The sequence below is a fragment of the Lytechinus variegatus genome, chromosome 2 (genome assembly GCF_018143015.1).
Source record: "Lytechinus variegatus isolate NC3 chromosome 2, Lvar_3.0, whole genome shotgun sequence".
NCBI lineage: Eukaryota > Metazoa > Echinodermata > Echinoidea > Temnopleuroida > Toxopneustidae > Lytechinus > Lytechinus variegatus.
Window position 1 is genome coordinate 10,416,379 of NC_054741.1, and position 13,866 is coordinate 10,430,244.

Consider the following 13,866-nt stretch of genomic DNA (forward strand, 5'->3'; position numbering starts at 1 on the left):
TGATATTACTATAAAACAATTTAAGAAATATTGTTTACAAAGTTCTTGAAATTGCTGCCTCATCTGGACAAAGCAAATACCTTAACAGATTGAAAAGTTGCTCTTTTGTTTTTTTCCACTAATTCCTTGTGCACTTTTTTCTTGAAATCTATGTTCATTTATAATTGTTTCACCTTGAAGGCATATAAAGCAAAGCAAATACCTGTGAAGAAATATTATGATTTTCCTTTTTCTTGTATTCTTAAATATTTTTGCTATATTGTGGCATTGCAATTAATTGAAAAGATGTCTCTATTAATATTTGTAATATTTTCCAACTACTTTCTCCTAGGTCATGGTGTAAGATTAGTACCTACCAAAGTGGGCCTGGTGGAAATCTTCTATGAAGGCATTTGGTGGAACATCTGTGCAGATCCTCAGTGGGACAAACGAGATGCCCTTGTGGCTTGTAGGCAACGTGGCTACCTGTCTGGGTTGCCACGTCGACAACCATTCTGCCCGTGGAACAAGATCAACTGTCATTCAAAATTTGGTGAATTCAAGTGCATAGGGACGGAAAGTTCCCTGGAGCAGTGTGATTTCTCAACGGAAGATTTTGATAGTCCATGGACTTGCCATTATGGCTTTGCAGCTGCAGAGTGCTCGAACATTGAACCCGACGAAGATTGGTGGTTGGCAGATCAGAGCAATTTAACAGACATTCATTTAGCAAATTCCACGCTCATACCAGTTATTAAGAAGAAAAAATTTGCAGGTTGGTATAATCTTTTGGGTTTCATTAAAAGAATGATGCTGCTAGGCTGTTTGACTTTGTATCCCAAAATTTTGAAGTTTTTATTACAAGAGCTCAGAAAAAGCTTGATTTAGAGTTATGGCAAAAATAAAATCTTTGTTTTGACTGTTTTCAATGTGATGTTGCCACCATTGCCATATCTCTAAATACAGCTTTTTATGAGCTTCCCTCAAAATGTTCACAGATTCTAGATTTTAACAGCTCATTGACAAGAGGAATAACATAATATCCATTGACTTCCCTGATTTTCTAACTCAGAACAATGTCAGTTCCAGGATTTACAAGGTGGGGCATAAAAAGAATAAAAGAAATTAAGGAATATGTTATGACCCTTACAAGCAGGGAATGCACCTGTCCCATGTGCCTTCCCACCCTCCTGGATCCCCCTGGTAGGTGTTTCATAAAGCTGTTTGTAAGTTGCAACGAACTTTATGAATGATTGTTGATACTTATGCGATAAATCTACACCAATGAAAATTTGGTGTATATCATTTACCACAGAAATGATCACTAGCCATTCATAAAGTTGCTTGTAACTTATGAACAGCTTTATAAATCAACCACCATAATACATTCCTAATGTTTATATTTATTGATCTTGTTTTCTTTCAGAGGCTGATGTAAGGTTAGCAGGGTCAGATGATGACCATCAAGGTCGTGTTGAGATCTACCATGACAGTGACTGGTATACAATCTGCGATGACCAGTGGGATATCAAAGATGCAAGGGTAAGTTGGTATACCCTTGTAAGGTACCTTGAGCTTCAGGGGAGGGGGGCAATCATGTATAATGTATAATCAGGACATGCAGGTTTGATGATCTCCTTTTTTAAAACCACGCAGTGAACCACAAGCCCTCCTCTGCATTACCCATACAACCTTACAGAAGACCCATCATAAATCAACAAATACAATTCATTGACAGAGGTACATACCAGCAATCTAGCACAAATGCAGTGCTGCCAAACAATATCAATAAGTTAAGAAGGGTCACTACAAACATAACGCACTCATATGTATTGCGGTATATAGCACAGATACCTTTCATCAATTTAGTTCTCAAGACCCAATGCTTTCACTCTGCCTGTACAATCCCCTTGTTTCCATATTTTATATTTTGTAGTCAGTTCCTTAGACTCCATTTCAGGATTTTGTGAGGTGTGTACACCTCCATCAAAAAATAATTTGAGGCTGGTGAACATCGTACCATGGTTTTTATTTCATCATCTATCATACCAACTTTCTTCCCCTCTTCTCATTTTTCTTTTCTTCATTCTCGCTCTCTCCTTTCTATCCTCATCTTGCTCACATTTTTTCAGGTGGTGTGTCGTCAGCTGGGATTTCCCGATGCCCTGCGCGCCCTGACCCAAGCCACGACCTTTGGCCCTGGCCTTGTCAACATCCTCCTGGACAACGTGGACTGCAAGGGAGATGAGCCAAACCTCCTGGAGTGTGATCACAATGAACTTCACATCCATGACTGCATTCACAATGAGGATGCAGCGGTCATCTGCAAGGCAGAAGGCACCAGCCTCATCACTGCTGCATCTGATTCCTCAAGCCGTAAGTTTGTTATTGAGAGATATTCCTGATCTTGGTGAGGGCATGATAGAGGGTTAGGAGAAAGGGGTAGACAGCGAAGCACTTGGTTTGATGCTATCAAGAAATGTACTGGTCTTGGCTATGAAGAATTTAGAACAAGAGTTAGTAACAGAAGGCAATGGGATGTGCATAGCCTCCAACCCCTTTCAAAGGGATAGCACTAGGTGATGATGATGATGTTCCTCGTCTAAAGTTACCAATTCTATTTGGAGATTATTACAGGATGTGACTGCTCAGTGGAAGAGTGCCAGTGTCATCTACAGAATGTCATGGGTTTGATCCTTGGCAAAGTCATACCAAAGAGTTTTTTAGAAACGGGATTTGCCATTTGTGATATTGACTTTCAAGGGTAAGATACAGTCCTAAAATGAGACAATTTTTTTAGCATGAATAACCAATGCTCCAAATCCAAATGTTTTCATTGATTGTCTTTGATAGAAAGTGTTCTCAAGAAATTGATTGCCTTAACCCTGACAGGAGGCCCCCTCCTCGACAATTCGCACAATATTTTTACAGCGCCGCTCACTGAATTATTAATTTCAAGTCTTGCGCATCTTTTGAGACCAATTTTACAACACCCGGGTACACAGTTCTGAAATTACACAACATTTTGTAAGTGCATGTCAGACAAAAAAATTGCTCAAAATGTGATTTCATGTACAAGTCAATGCAAATTGTGTTTTCTACCAAAAATCATGAATGTATGATTATTTTTAGTTGTGTTGGTGTACAAGGATTTATTTTAAGCTGTTTGTGATCTCAAAAAAATCTCTGACAAAGTTCATCGAAAAAAAACAATGAAAAACAAAAGGTAAAGAAAGAAATTATAAAAAACGATATAGTACATTAGAAATTGATCTGATGTCACAATTTTTTACCTCCACTTGCTAAGAACACCACAAAGAGTTTCAGTACCAAAAGTTCGAACATTTGGAGCTTTATTTAGGGAGTTAGAGGAAAAGTATGATTTTGCATACTAATTACACATAAATTTGCAAAATCACGTAATAGCAAATTGCATGAAATAAATTACTATACAAATTTGTAGATTACTGTAAAAGTGAAAATTTTTGCGGTGTGGAAATTTTCGCGTATTTCATGGCAAGATCGGCGAGCGCGAATTTAAAAACACGCGAATTTGAAAACACGCGAATTTGTGCAAAGAAAAGTTGCGCTAAATGTTACAAAAGCTCATGATTACATCAAAACAATGCTGAATTATGCCACCCTAGAGCTAGAATTATGATCAGAAAATACAATTTCGTTGCTGAAATTTTAATTAAAACCATTCACAGATGGGCAAGAAGGAAGTGACTTTGTGATTATAGAGTGTGCAGCGCGAATTTAAAAACCCGCGAATATGTTTTGAAGCCGCCAAGCGCGAAAAATTAATCCCGCGAAAATAACAGCGTTTACAGTATGCCAAAGACTACCTGCGTGCCAATTTTCGGTGGCTAAGAACTCAAGAGGGGGGCCCACGAGGCCCCACCATATGATATCCCAAAATTCCAAATATTTTCACAACTTTGACTGCATCATAAATAAGCTGACATGTTTTTTTTTTTCTAATATTATCACGGAAAGAAAGTGCTTAAAAAATTGTGCAATATAATTTCATACTCACTGTACTTCCAAGATTTAACTTGAAAAGTTCATTCTATTAATATTATTTTCCAGAAATTTTGTTTGACTTTGAGGAAAGCATCAAAGTAAAATGTTTGTATAAGTATTTGTATTATGTTCAAACAGTCATTGCATGAAGTTTGATTTAACTTTTATTGTTATTGCACTTTACAGAGCTGCCACCGGGTGCAATCATCGCAATATCCATGATCTCTGCATTTTCTTTTATCATCATTGGTGGTGCCCTACTTCACTATGCCTGTAAATCCTGCGACCGTCGTATCGAGGAAACCTCTTCCCCTCGGACGCGTTCCACCCCCATGGTCGTCATGATGGTACACTCTGCGTCACGCTCTGGCAGGTCTAGCAATGGATTCCCGCACAACTCCCGGCGTTACGACGCCCTCCCCTTCACCATCTGCTCCAGGACCTCCATAGGGAGCAGCACCACCAGTCCCGTATCGAGCCCGGTCTCACAGAATGGAACTATTTGCGAAGAGCTTGAGGCTCTGAGCGGGGGACCGCCTTCTTATGAAATTGTCTTGCGTCACCCAGATGCCTTTGCCCAGATGCTCCAAAGTGCGGAAAATATAGTGCCCCCGCCGCCGTCGTATAATAGATGCATCTCGCAACAATGACGTAAGGTACTCATCTGGTCAATCATTATCATCGTTCTCGCATTAGTCACCTTGCCTTGGATTCCACTTCTCGGCGGATAATGACACTCTAATTTTTTCCATTCCTTTCTTGTGTACCTGTCTTATTGATTGACTTGTTTTGATTTAGTTATATAATTATGCTGCAAGGAGTTGTATATTATTGAGAGTTTAGTGTGTGGTAAACAAATTTCCTGTAAGGCTTATCTGTCACTTTTTGACCTCTTTGACACCAACAGCACTCATGCTTTCTTTGCTGTAAAATGACCACCACTATTCACAACAAAAATAAAGATGAGGGATTTAGTGATCCTCCTATAGTGCAGTTCTTCTTGGATGTTGCACATTTGCTTTCACCCATGGACTTCTGCTCTGTGTTAGATGCACGACTTCTCAACTAGTTCAGACATAGGACCAAGAGGACTTACCCTTACCTAATTTAGGGGCTGTTTCCTGCTGCAAACAGGAACCAGCCAGTCCTTGTTCAACTGAATTTTAAAAAATGTACAAAAAATGTAAACTTTTTCTCAGTGGTTTTACAAAAAACAGTTGAAACTTCTCATGAGAAAGTGTGGAATTACAGAAATGAGTTCTATGAAGAAGTCAAACATTGATTTGGCATATTTTAATAATAATCCAGGTCACTTGTAAAAAAAAATGCATTTGGGCAATTCCATAAAATGATCAACCTTTTTGTACAATCGACCACCATTTTTTCAAGTCCTCCTTCCACAGTATAAACTGACCAAGTCATGGTCCCTTGAGAACATTACAGACTGTCAAAAGAACATGAAAGCAGAGACAGAACGCTTCATGAAGGTCCCACATAGAGGGGCTAGGACATACATATTTAATAGAATTGCCCATTTGCAAATAGTTCTAAGTGATTTTAACAACTTTGGTTAAAAGACAGATCATTTGATATCTATGTATAAAATCATTTTGATCGGTACTCTTTTCCTGCTACCCAATACTTTCCAATTTATACCAAAAGGACCACATTGCTGTAGAAGTTGAATCGGCATTGTTCTGGTAAGGAAGCATCAAAGCAATTGAATGAGTACTTCATCTTTTATTCTTTTCATATTTCACATGATGTTTTCAATTTGTATCTACCATAGAATCACTTTCTTTTAATGAATATATTATTCATTTCATATTTCCTCTCCTTGATAATTCATCATTCAGAATATCTTCCTTATATTTCATTTTGATTGGCCAGATGAGTGGAAAAGTGAAACTTCTACTAAACAAAGATTATTACAATTTTGAAAACTGTTTTATATAAATGTGATATTTGGTGTTTTCTCATACATTTTCAATGATCATGTGAATAAAGTTTTTACAATTTACAGACAGACTGAATAGGACTATGTATATACTCTTTATGCAAGACTTAATATTTGTCACTATAATTTATTGTTTTGTGTTGAAGTCAAGTTGGTCGATAACTACTATTTAAAGGCAAAATAATTATCTACATGACTACTGAATTTGAAAATTATTGAAAAAAAGATCAACTGTTTTATTGTTTGTCCAATCTAGTTGAAACTTTCACCTATCTGCTTCTTTGATTTTTCTTCTTTCTTTTAAATAATTTGTTTTATTTGAGTTAAATTCTGTTTTGAGTCTAGCAGCGATGCCAAGGTTTTCACCTTTGACCCAACCAACTTGAACAGTCAGTTGATAATATCAATACTGTAATAAAGACAAATTGTATGGCATGTATTTGGTTGTAATATGAGAATTAATGTTTAATCACCAAAGGTACTTTGGAGTTTATCCTCTTCAGTCTCTATTAGTAACCCATAGAGGTATAATGTCTCATTTAAAGAGGCTTTTTTCTATTTTTCCTGATTTATTTTTGATAGGATTAAAGGGAAAATATCTATGAATTAAATAAAACTGGAATGCATTATCTTGTGCTCATTGCTAATAAATACAAACTTAAACTAATGCTTACACTATCTAAATTTGCAACGCTTTGAAACGATGGATTTATTTTTTAAAATGCAAATTGGCAATTCTTATGTTAGATTTTGTAATTTATCATTCATTTTTATTCATCTTATATCCTCTTTTATAACAAAATACGAGGGGATACAAAAATTATTTTGTGACAATTGTGAGGATTGAATAAGTAATTAAAGCTTTGGGAAAGCCGTACACCTCTATGGGTTGATTTTACCAGCAATTCCAATCTGTTCTTGTGAAGATTGAATTTATTTAGCTGCTTATTATATTTGTGGATGCATTCACTATAGCCGTATTGAAATGTACTTATTTCATCAGCATTATGAATATTACAATTTGTCGTACTGAGTCTGTTTTCAATTAAAGTTGCATTTAACATGCTACTTTTATTCATGTTTTCACTATTTATTTGCACATTTTGGCAATGTACCTAAACTTTAGACCATTACCACACCTGAAATTTATTTTTCAAGTTGACAACGAGGCCTTGGAACACAAAGCCTCGCTCTAGACTTTCGTGTCAAACAAAGAATTACGATTGATCCATTAACCTCAACTATATGAAAATCCATCAATGTCATAATCTTTCATACAGAAAATTTGCACAATGTCCTTAGTAAACATAGAGGAGCATCCTGAATTGTCAAGACAATGAGGAATGTACGAGTATACATCTGTATCTAGAAAATATTTTGAATAATACATGCATTTTAGATGTTGACGTTGCTGGCTTTCCATAGTTGATTGGATCAATTGTAAATCATGGCACTAAGTCTGATTATTCTATATGGAACCCAAGCTGAGAAGGTTCTGAAAATGACTACCCCCCCCCCCCCCCTCCCATTGAATTGTCAATTAACTGCAACTTTAACAGAGATGCTTTGGGAATTCCTACATGAAAGGCACAGCCTGAATTTTGGTGTGGAAGAGAATTTCTCTCTTTTTTTTTCTTCAAAGTATGCTACAAACACTGACCAGAAGTGATGTCAAATTTGGAAAAAAAAAAATCAGGGAGTTTAGTAATGAAAGGTTTGTCTGTGAATTTACCCCCAAGCCAATCAAGCTGCAAGATTTACATTAGTTTACAATAACAATGATAATAACTGATTATTTTGTTTCATGAAATGCTCCCATGCATGTTTAATTGTCTCTGGGAGGTGGAGATGGTCTTCATCTTTGTGTAAAATGATTGCATAAGACCCTTCTTTTCCTGATAAATAAACATTTTGGTGCTATGTGAATACTTTTTCTATATATATATATCTGTTTCATCATTGATCCCGAGTTTATCACAACTTGAATTTGTGAACAAAGGATAAAAGTAATACTGATTGTGAGATTGTTCAATATATTTCATACCTTTCTGTGACATTTCATTTGCTATTCTAAAGTGAGTTAGAAAAATATATAATGTATTCTGTCAATGTAGGTTTCACAAACAGACCTGGAAGAACTAAAAAGAGTAAAGTAGAATTGGTACTTTTTAAAATATTTTTGTAATTTTCATTCCTGTTTGAAGAGATGATTGACTTAAAAACACTTGCCCTTGTCAGAATTAAGGACTGAACAGCAGAGACATTGTTCAGTCCTTGTTCTATATATTCTCTTTACTTATATATTTTGTACAACCAATTAATATAAGGTTCATATAAAGTGATGATCATGGATGTGTAATTAACTGGATACTTATCATCCATCAGTGATAATTGAAAATGAAAACAAAATTATCAAACAATACTAGAATATTTATATCATTTGGTACACCCACACCAAAATATGATATGCCATTTGATATGATATAATACATTTGATTTGTCTGGAGTTGGTTTCGTTAATGTGACTAGCATAACTCTTGTGTCCTATCCTCTTGTACTTATAATTCTGAAATACTGTCATGTGACCAGTACTCGTCATGTGACCTTGATTGTAATTGTATATAACCATGTGACACATTCAATCATCTCATTTTATTTGCTGTACCACCGTGTTGTCTATGAATAAATGCAATATGGAAACATTTTACTTTTTTGCAAATGTCTAATTCATGGTGTGTTTCTTGGGGGCTCTGATAAAGAACAGCCACCTGTTATAGCATTTCCTATTAAAAACGTATATTACAGGATTAATGGCCGTACGCAGCAGGGGGCAGCTACCCTCCCCCAGAAATGTTGAAAACATTTACGCATCTTGCCCCCCTGGGCATAAGAAGCATGAATTAGACAGCTTGTACACTAGGCCAGCGAAAATGACACCATTAAAAAATCGTGACATTATAAGAACAGAAAAGGTTTTTCTAATACAGGAGCATATCCAACATTGTCCCATGGGGGGAAGAAACATTTTTTCATTTTTCCCAGTTTGCTGCCTGAACAGCTAAACAAAATTGGGGGGCGGGGGGAATCCTATACTAACTGAAATTTATTTTGTTAGCTGTGTATATTTTGCAAGATTAAGTATTTCATAATGACTAAATAAATTATGTAGACACAAAGTGTGAGCTGATTTTTGTTTATATTTAATGTATTTAAATTGTTGCGAGCATGAAGCGAATTTTTTATCCTGAACTCAAAAGGAAGAGAGTACAAATGTCACCCAAGTATAATGCGAGTGCAGAACGCAAGCTGATTTTTTTTTCAGACCTAAAATGAGTCTCCTTTTATCCTTCTTTTTCCCTTTCTTCCTTTTTCCTTTTTTTTGGGGGGGGGGCTGCGTACGTGTGGGGGTTTCCAATACCTTATATTAAGGAAAATGATATAAAATGACAGGCACGTGATTTTTATACAAGGGAAAATGCCTCGAAAAGAAAAGGCAAAACAAAATGAAATATCTTTCAAAAAAGTTAAATATGGATAGGATCAAATTGAAAAACTGGAAGAATTTTCAGAGTGTAGAAAATAAATTGATGAGTACAGTGGGGATGAAGGAGAGGTTAGGGGGTCTACCCCTTGCGGCCTTCCTATTTTATTTTATTTTTAATTGAGAAAGGGAGAAGGTGGCAGTATACGGGAGTCGAGTTATGACGCATGCAGTATGTCGCAACTAAAAAAAGAAGAGAGGAACCCAAAACGTCTTCATTTTTTAGTAATAGCCTTTTTTTTTTTTTTTTTTTGCTTTAACAAATATTGGGGACTAAAAACTTATCAAACCCGTCTTAGCGAAAAGCTAGATCCGTATATGATATATTTGGGAGAGAAATGAAGATAAATACATCTTAAAACTAAAAAAAAAAAATTCATTCTAAAAACTAAGACACAAGTATAAGATACATCCTATTTAAGCCTTGGAATTTGGAAAATATGTGTATTACAAGCATGATTATATCCGATACTGGCACACTTAGCACAGCTTCATGATGTAAAGACACTTCGGTCAAATCACTAAGGGTATATTGAATACTTTTCCAAAGTTGAGAAAGACATGATATGGGCAGCGGAACGTTTTTGAAAGTGGGGTGGGGGGGCTGACCATGCAAAAAAAATCTGATGGTCATTCTTACGTTTTTGTACATTTTGGAAAAATGGGGGCTGAAGCCCACCCAGCCCCCCCCCCCCTGTTTCTGCAGCCCCTGCATGATCCAAATGATGACCAGAAATTTTCAGTAGAAAAAATACATTCAATATTATATAAGCACCTAACTTCATAGTTAGCTAAATCAGACAATGTAAAATCATGTAATTTACCTAAAAGCAAAATCAAGGGAGACCCGCCACCAAGCTAATGTGCATAGGCAAGATTTGGATAGAGTTAGTTTTGGTCTTTCGGTAATGTATGTGAAAAATATGATATACAGTCTAACTACTCACTTTATCTCATCAGTTATACTTTTCTTAGTTATCGCCTCGCATGAACGTATAGTTCGGCAGAGACCCGTAGTGATCACTTTTCCTGTTGGGCTGTCAGGGGCAGAAATCTTTTACAAAAGGTAGGGGGGACAAGGGGCTGGAAAATTTATTTTAAAAAAGGATATCATCCCAAATTTCAGGTCTATTCGAAGAAAATAAATTTGACAAGCAAAAAAAAAAGGTTATCCCAAAAGTAAGGTCATATCGTCCTAAAATACATGTTTTATTTCGATTTTTAATGAAGAATTTCTTACCATCATAAAAGACCAAAAATATTAGGGGGACATTTGATAATGTGTCCCCCTACTATTTTGAGTAGGGGGGACACGTCTCCCTGTACCCCCTGGGATTTTTGCCCATGTGGGCTGTTACTATGTTTGTTCAACTTGCTCTCATTTCTTTATTTCTGCATCAATTAAAGGGATGGCCCAGGCTGGAGATATTTATATCTCAATAAATAGAGTAAAATGCTTAAAATTTAATCAAAATCGGTTAACAAATAACAATGTTATTGAATTTTAAAGATTTGCATTATTCCATTCAAACAGTTCTAGGCATTTCTTTATGGATATTCATTAGGTGGGCTGCTGATGTCATACCCCCACTTGTTCTTTTGTATTTTGTTATATGAAATTAGGTTTATTCAAATTATTTCTACCAAGAACTAAAAATATTGGATTGACAACTGATTAAGTGCATATAGTTATTTATTGCCGCAACTTATTTCATCATAATTCATTTACACATGTATGTCGAAATAATGAAGCATTTATGATTTCATGTAATAACATAAGAAAAGGGAAAGTGGGGATGTGACATCATCAGCACACCTAATGAATATTCATGACGATGTGCATATAACTGTTTTCACAAAATATTGATAAAGTTTAAATTCAATAACTTCGTTATTTGTAATTCGAAAGTTTTAGCATTTTGCTCTGTAAATTTTACTCTATTTATTTGAATAAGGATATTTCCAGCCGGCATCATGAGCTGGCACATTGTGAGCCCCTGTCAGAATGATCGAGTCAAAGGTTATCAGGGGTCAAATGATATTCAGTCTTTTAAAAATATGTTCAATTTGCTCTCATTTCTTTATTTCTTCGGTGCGTATAAAAAAAAAAGTTTTCACTTTGAAAAAGCCCTGGGAATTAAAAAATCTACAACATATTGGTAATTTTTTCACATATAATCCTGGGTTTGGGTCTCATCTATCCAATGAAAGTAAAAGTTTTGACAGAATGTTACACTTGAGTAAGCACTGTCCATTTTTGTAAAGCTCACAGAAATCTGCGCAGAAATTCTCGTTTTCACGCTGTGTCAAGGGCAAAGGGTGAAATCAAATTCACCCTGCAAAACTTTTCTCATACATTTCCCTTGCACTTTTAGTCAATTTAAATAAAACAGATACATTCAAGCATTTTGGAACAATTTTGCCACCCAAATTGAAATTTTTACACTTACTAACATGACTAAGCACAACCTTTACCATTTTTGTGCCAGTTAGCTCTTAGGACATACCTAAATCTGAACAGTTTATATCAGATATCTCCAGCATTTTTCCACTAAGTTTTTATCATTTAAAGTGGGTTAACGTTTCATTTTTTATTTAATACTTGTTTCTCCACACCTTGTCCAAGCCTAAAAATGATTTACAAAATAAAAATCAAGCCTAAACCATTTCATGTTAATCACAGCTCAGTGTAAAGCAAATATCGACACGATGGCCTCGGTGTGTAGGGGAATGGGGTGGGGCGCAATACACTCTTTCAAGTATTTTGGGCAAGGAAACAAGTTAAATAGGTAAAAGATATCTTCAAATCATACTAGCTAAATTCAACGTGTTCTTCATGATTAAGGTCTACTTTTATCCTCACCCCTATTTCAAAGCTTATACCTGCGCAAATCATTTTTCACTTACTTTTGAAAAGCAAGTCACTCAAGCGGAAATATTCATTATATCGTCATTTGCTTAAATGGATCTGTACCAATGTTAAAATGTGAAAAAATCTTCAGGATATTACAAATGTATATTTTACAGGGTTTTTTCAAGTGTAAACTTTTTTTTGATACGCACTGTATATCAAGTTTTATCACACTTGGTTCAAAATCGTGGGCAACAGTAGTTTCTCGATGATGACGGGATCAAAGGTCATCTAAGGGCCACAAGGTCATTTTTTTGTTCAAATTGCCTTCACTTTTTTCATATCTGCATCAATCGTGCTTAAATAGTTGGTAGAAACACGGACATGGTAGAAACGATCCCTGGGTAATACCTGACAGTGTGCTCGTTAGGATGAAAAGGTCAAGCGACACGAATAAGTCAATTATTTTTGTTTTGAAATCATTTTATTACTTCTTCATAACATCTGAAAATAACGAATAACACGAAATCGTTAACATAACTGAATCAGAATTCATATGTGAAACAATATGAAATGGTCATTCCAAAAGTAAACTAAGAATCATTATCTATATAGGGGACGTACATGTTTCTTTAACAATCTATATCACAAAGGGAATAGTAATATGCATAATAAAATCCTATACAATTATTAAGTTCTAGAAATCCCTCAGAATGCAATCATAATACGCAAATATACTTATAATCTACAGATAAATCTCAAGTTGAACATGATTTTTCCCTTTACAATACCATTCAATCAAAGTAATTTGACGAAGCTTTAATAAAACACACTCACAAAAGAAAACACACTCCACGGTCCACCTGGCCACCCCCACCCTCCCGATAAACAAAGAATAAGAATGAGAGAGAGCTATAGAGATTAAAAAAAACCTATACATCAATAATGTGTTTCCCAAAATTCCCCAGAACTGAGCCACTAATTGTTGTTAGTTCATTGTTACTTTTATTTCATTGATGACATGTACAATGTTGTGTAGAATTGAAATAAACTTGAACTTGAATTTGAACTCAAATGGTCCGAATCCCCCCCCCCCAAAAAAAAATAAATAAATAAAGGGGGGGCTGGCATTATTTCAAAGTATTTCCTGTCATAAAGACAAGTAAGGTCTATTCTGGCATGATATAGAATTTGTTCATTTTAACAAAAATTTGTTATTTTTTACTGAATATTGAATTAAGTGCCCTCTGATTATGTATTTATTCAAATGCTAATAGACAGAGTAAATTTGGATTGATCACGATTTTTCAGTTTTATGAGTTTCCTCCTGTAAGAACGGCATAACATAGTACCACAAAGAATAATCAAATTGTCGTCTTTATCAAGATGTTGATATTGTATCGAAATTATTACTAAGGTTTTGGACGCCTAATCATGTAATCATCTTTTTGGGGGGTCTCATTTCAATACCGGAAGTACATATTTGGCGAAACAGTACACGCCCACATACCG

At 35.4% G+C, this 13,866-nt stretch overlaps 1 protein-coding gene across 3 annotated transcripts in view; it reads left to right on the forward strand.

Annotated features, from left to right (window-relative positions):
- The window catches only part of LOC121407283 (deleted in malignant brain tumors 1 protein-like), a 106,076-nt gene extending 97,407 nt beyond the window's left edge, over positions 1–8,669 (forward strand). For all 3 annotated transcript variants that reach the window (XM_041598262.1, XM_041598263.1, XM_041598264.1), the window contains 4 exons: positions 332–754; positions 1,406–1,521; positions 2,112–2,355; positions 4,192–8,669. In XM_041598262.1, the coding sequence (XP_041454196.1) occupies positions 332–754; positions 1,406–1,521; positions 2,112–2,355; positions 4,192–4,655 (1,247 nt within the window). In that variant the 3' untranslated portion in view covers positions 4,656–8,669. The remainder of the gene's footprint in view (positions 1–331; positions 755–1,405; positions 1,522–2,111; positions 2,356–4,191) is intronic.
- The last annotated feature ends 5,197 nt before the right edge of the window (positions 8,670–13,866 follow it).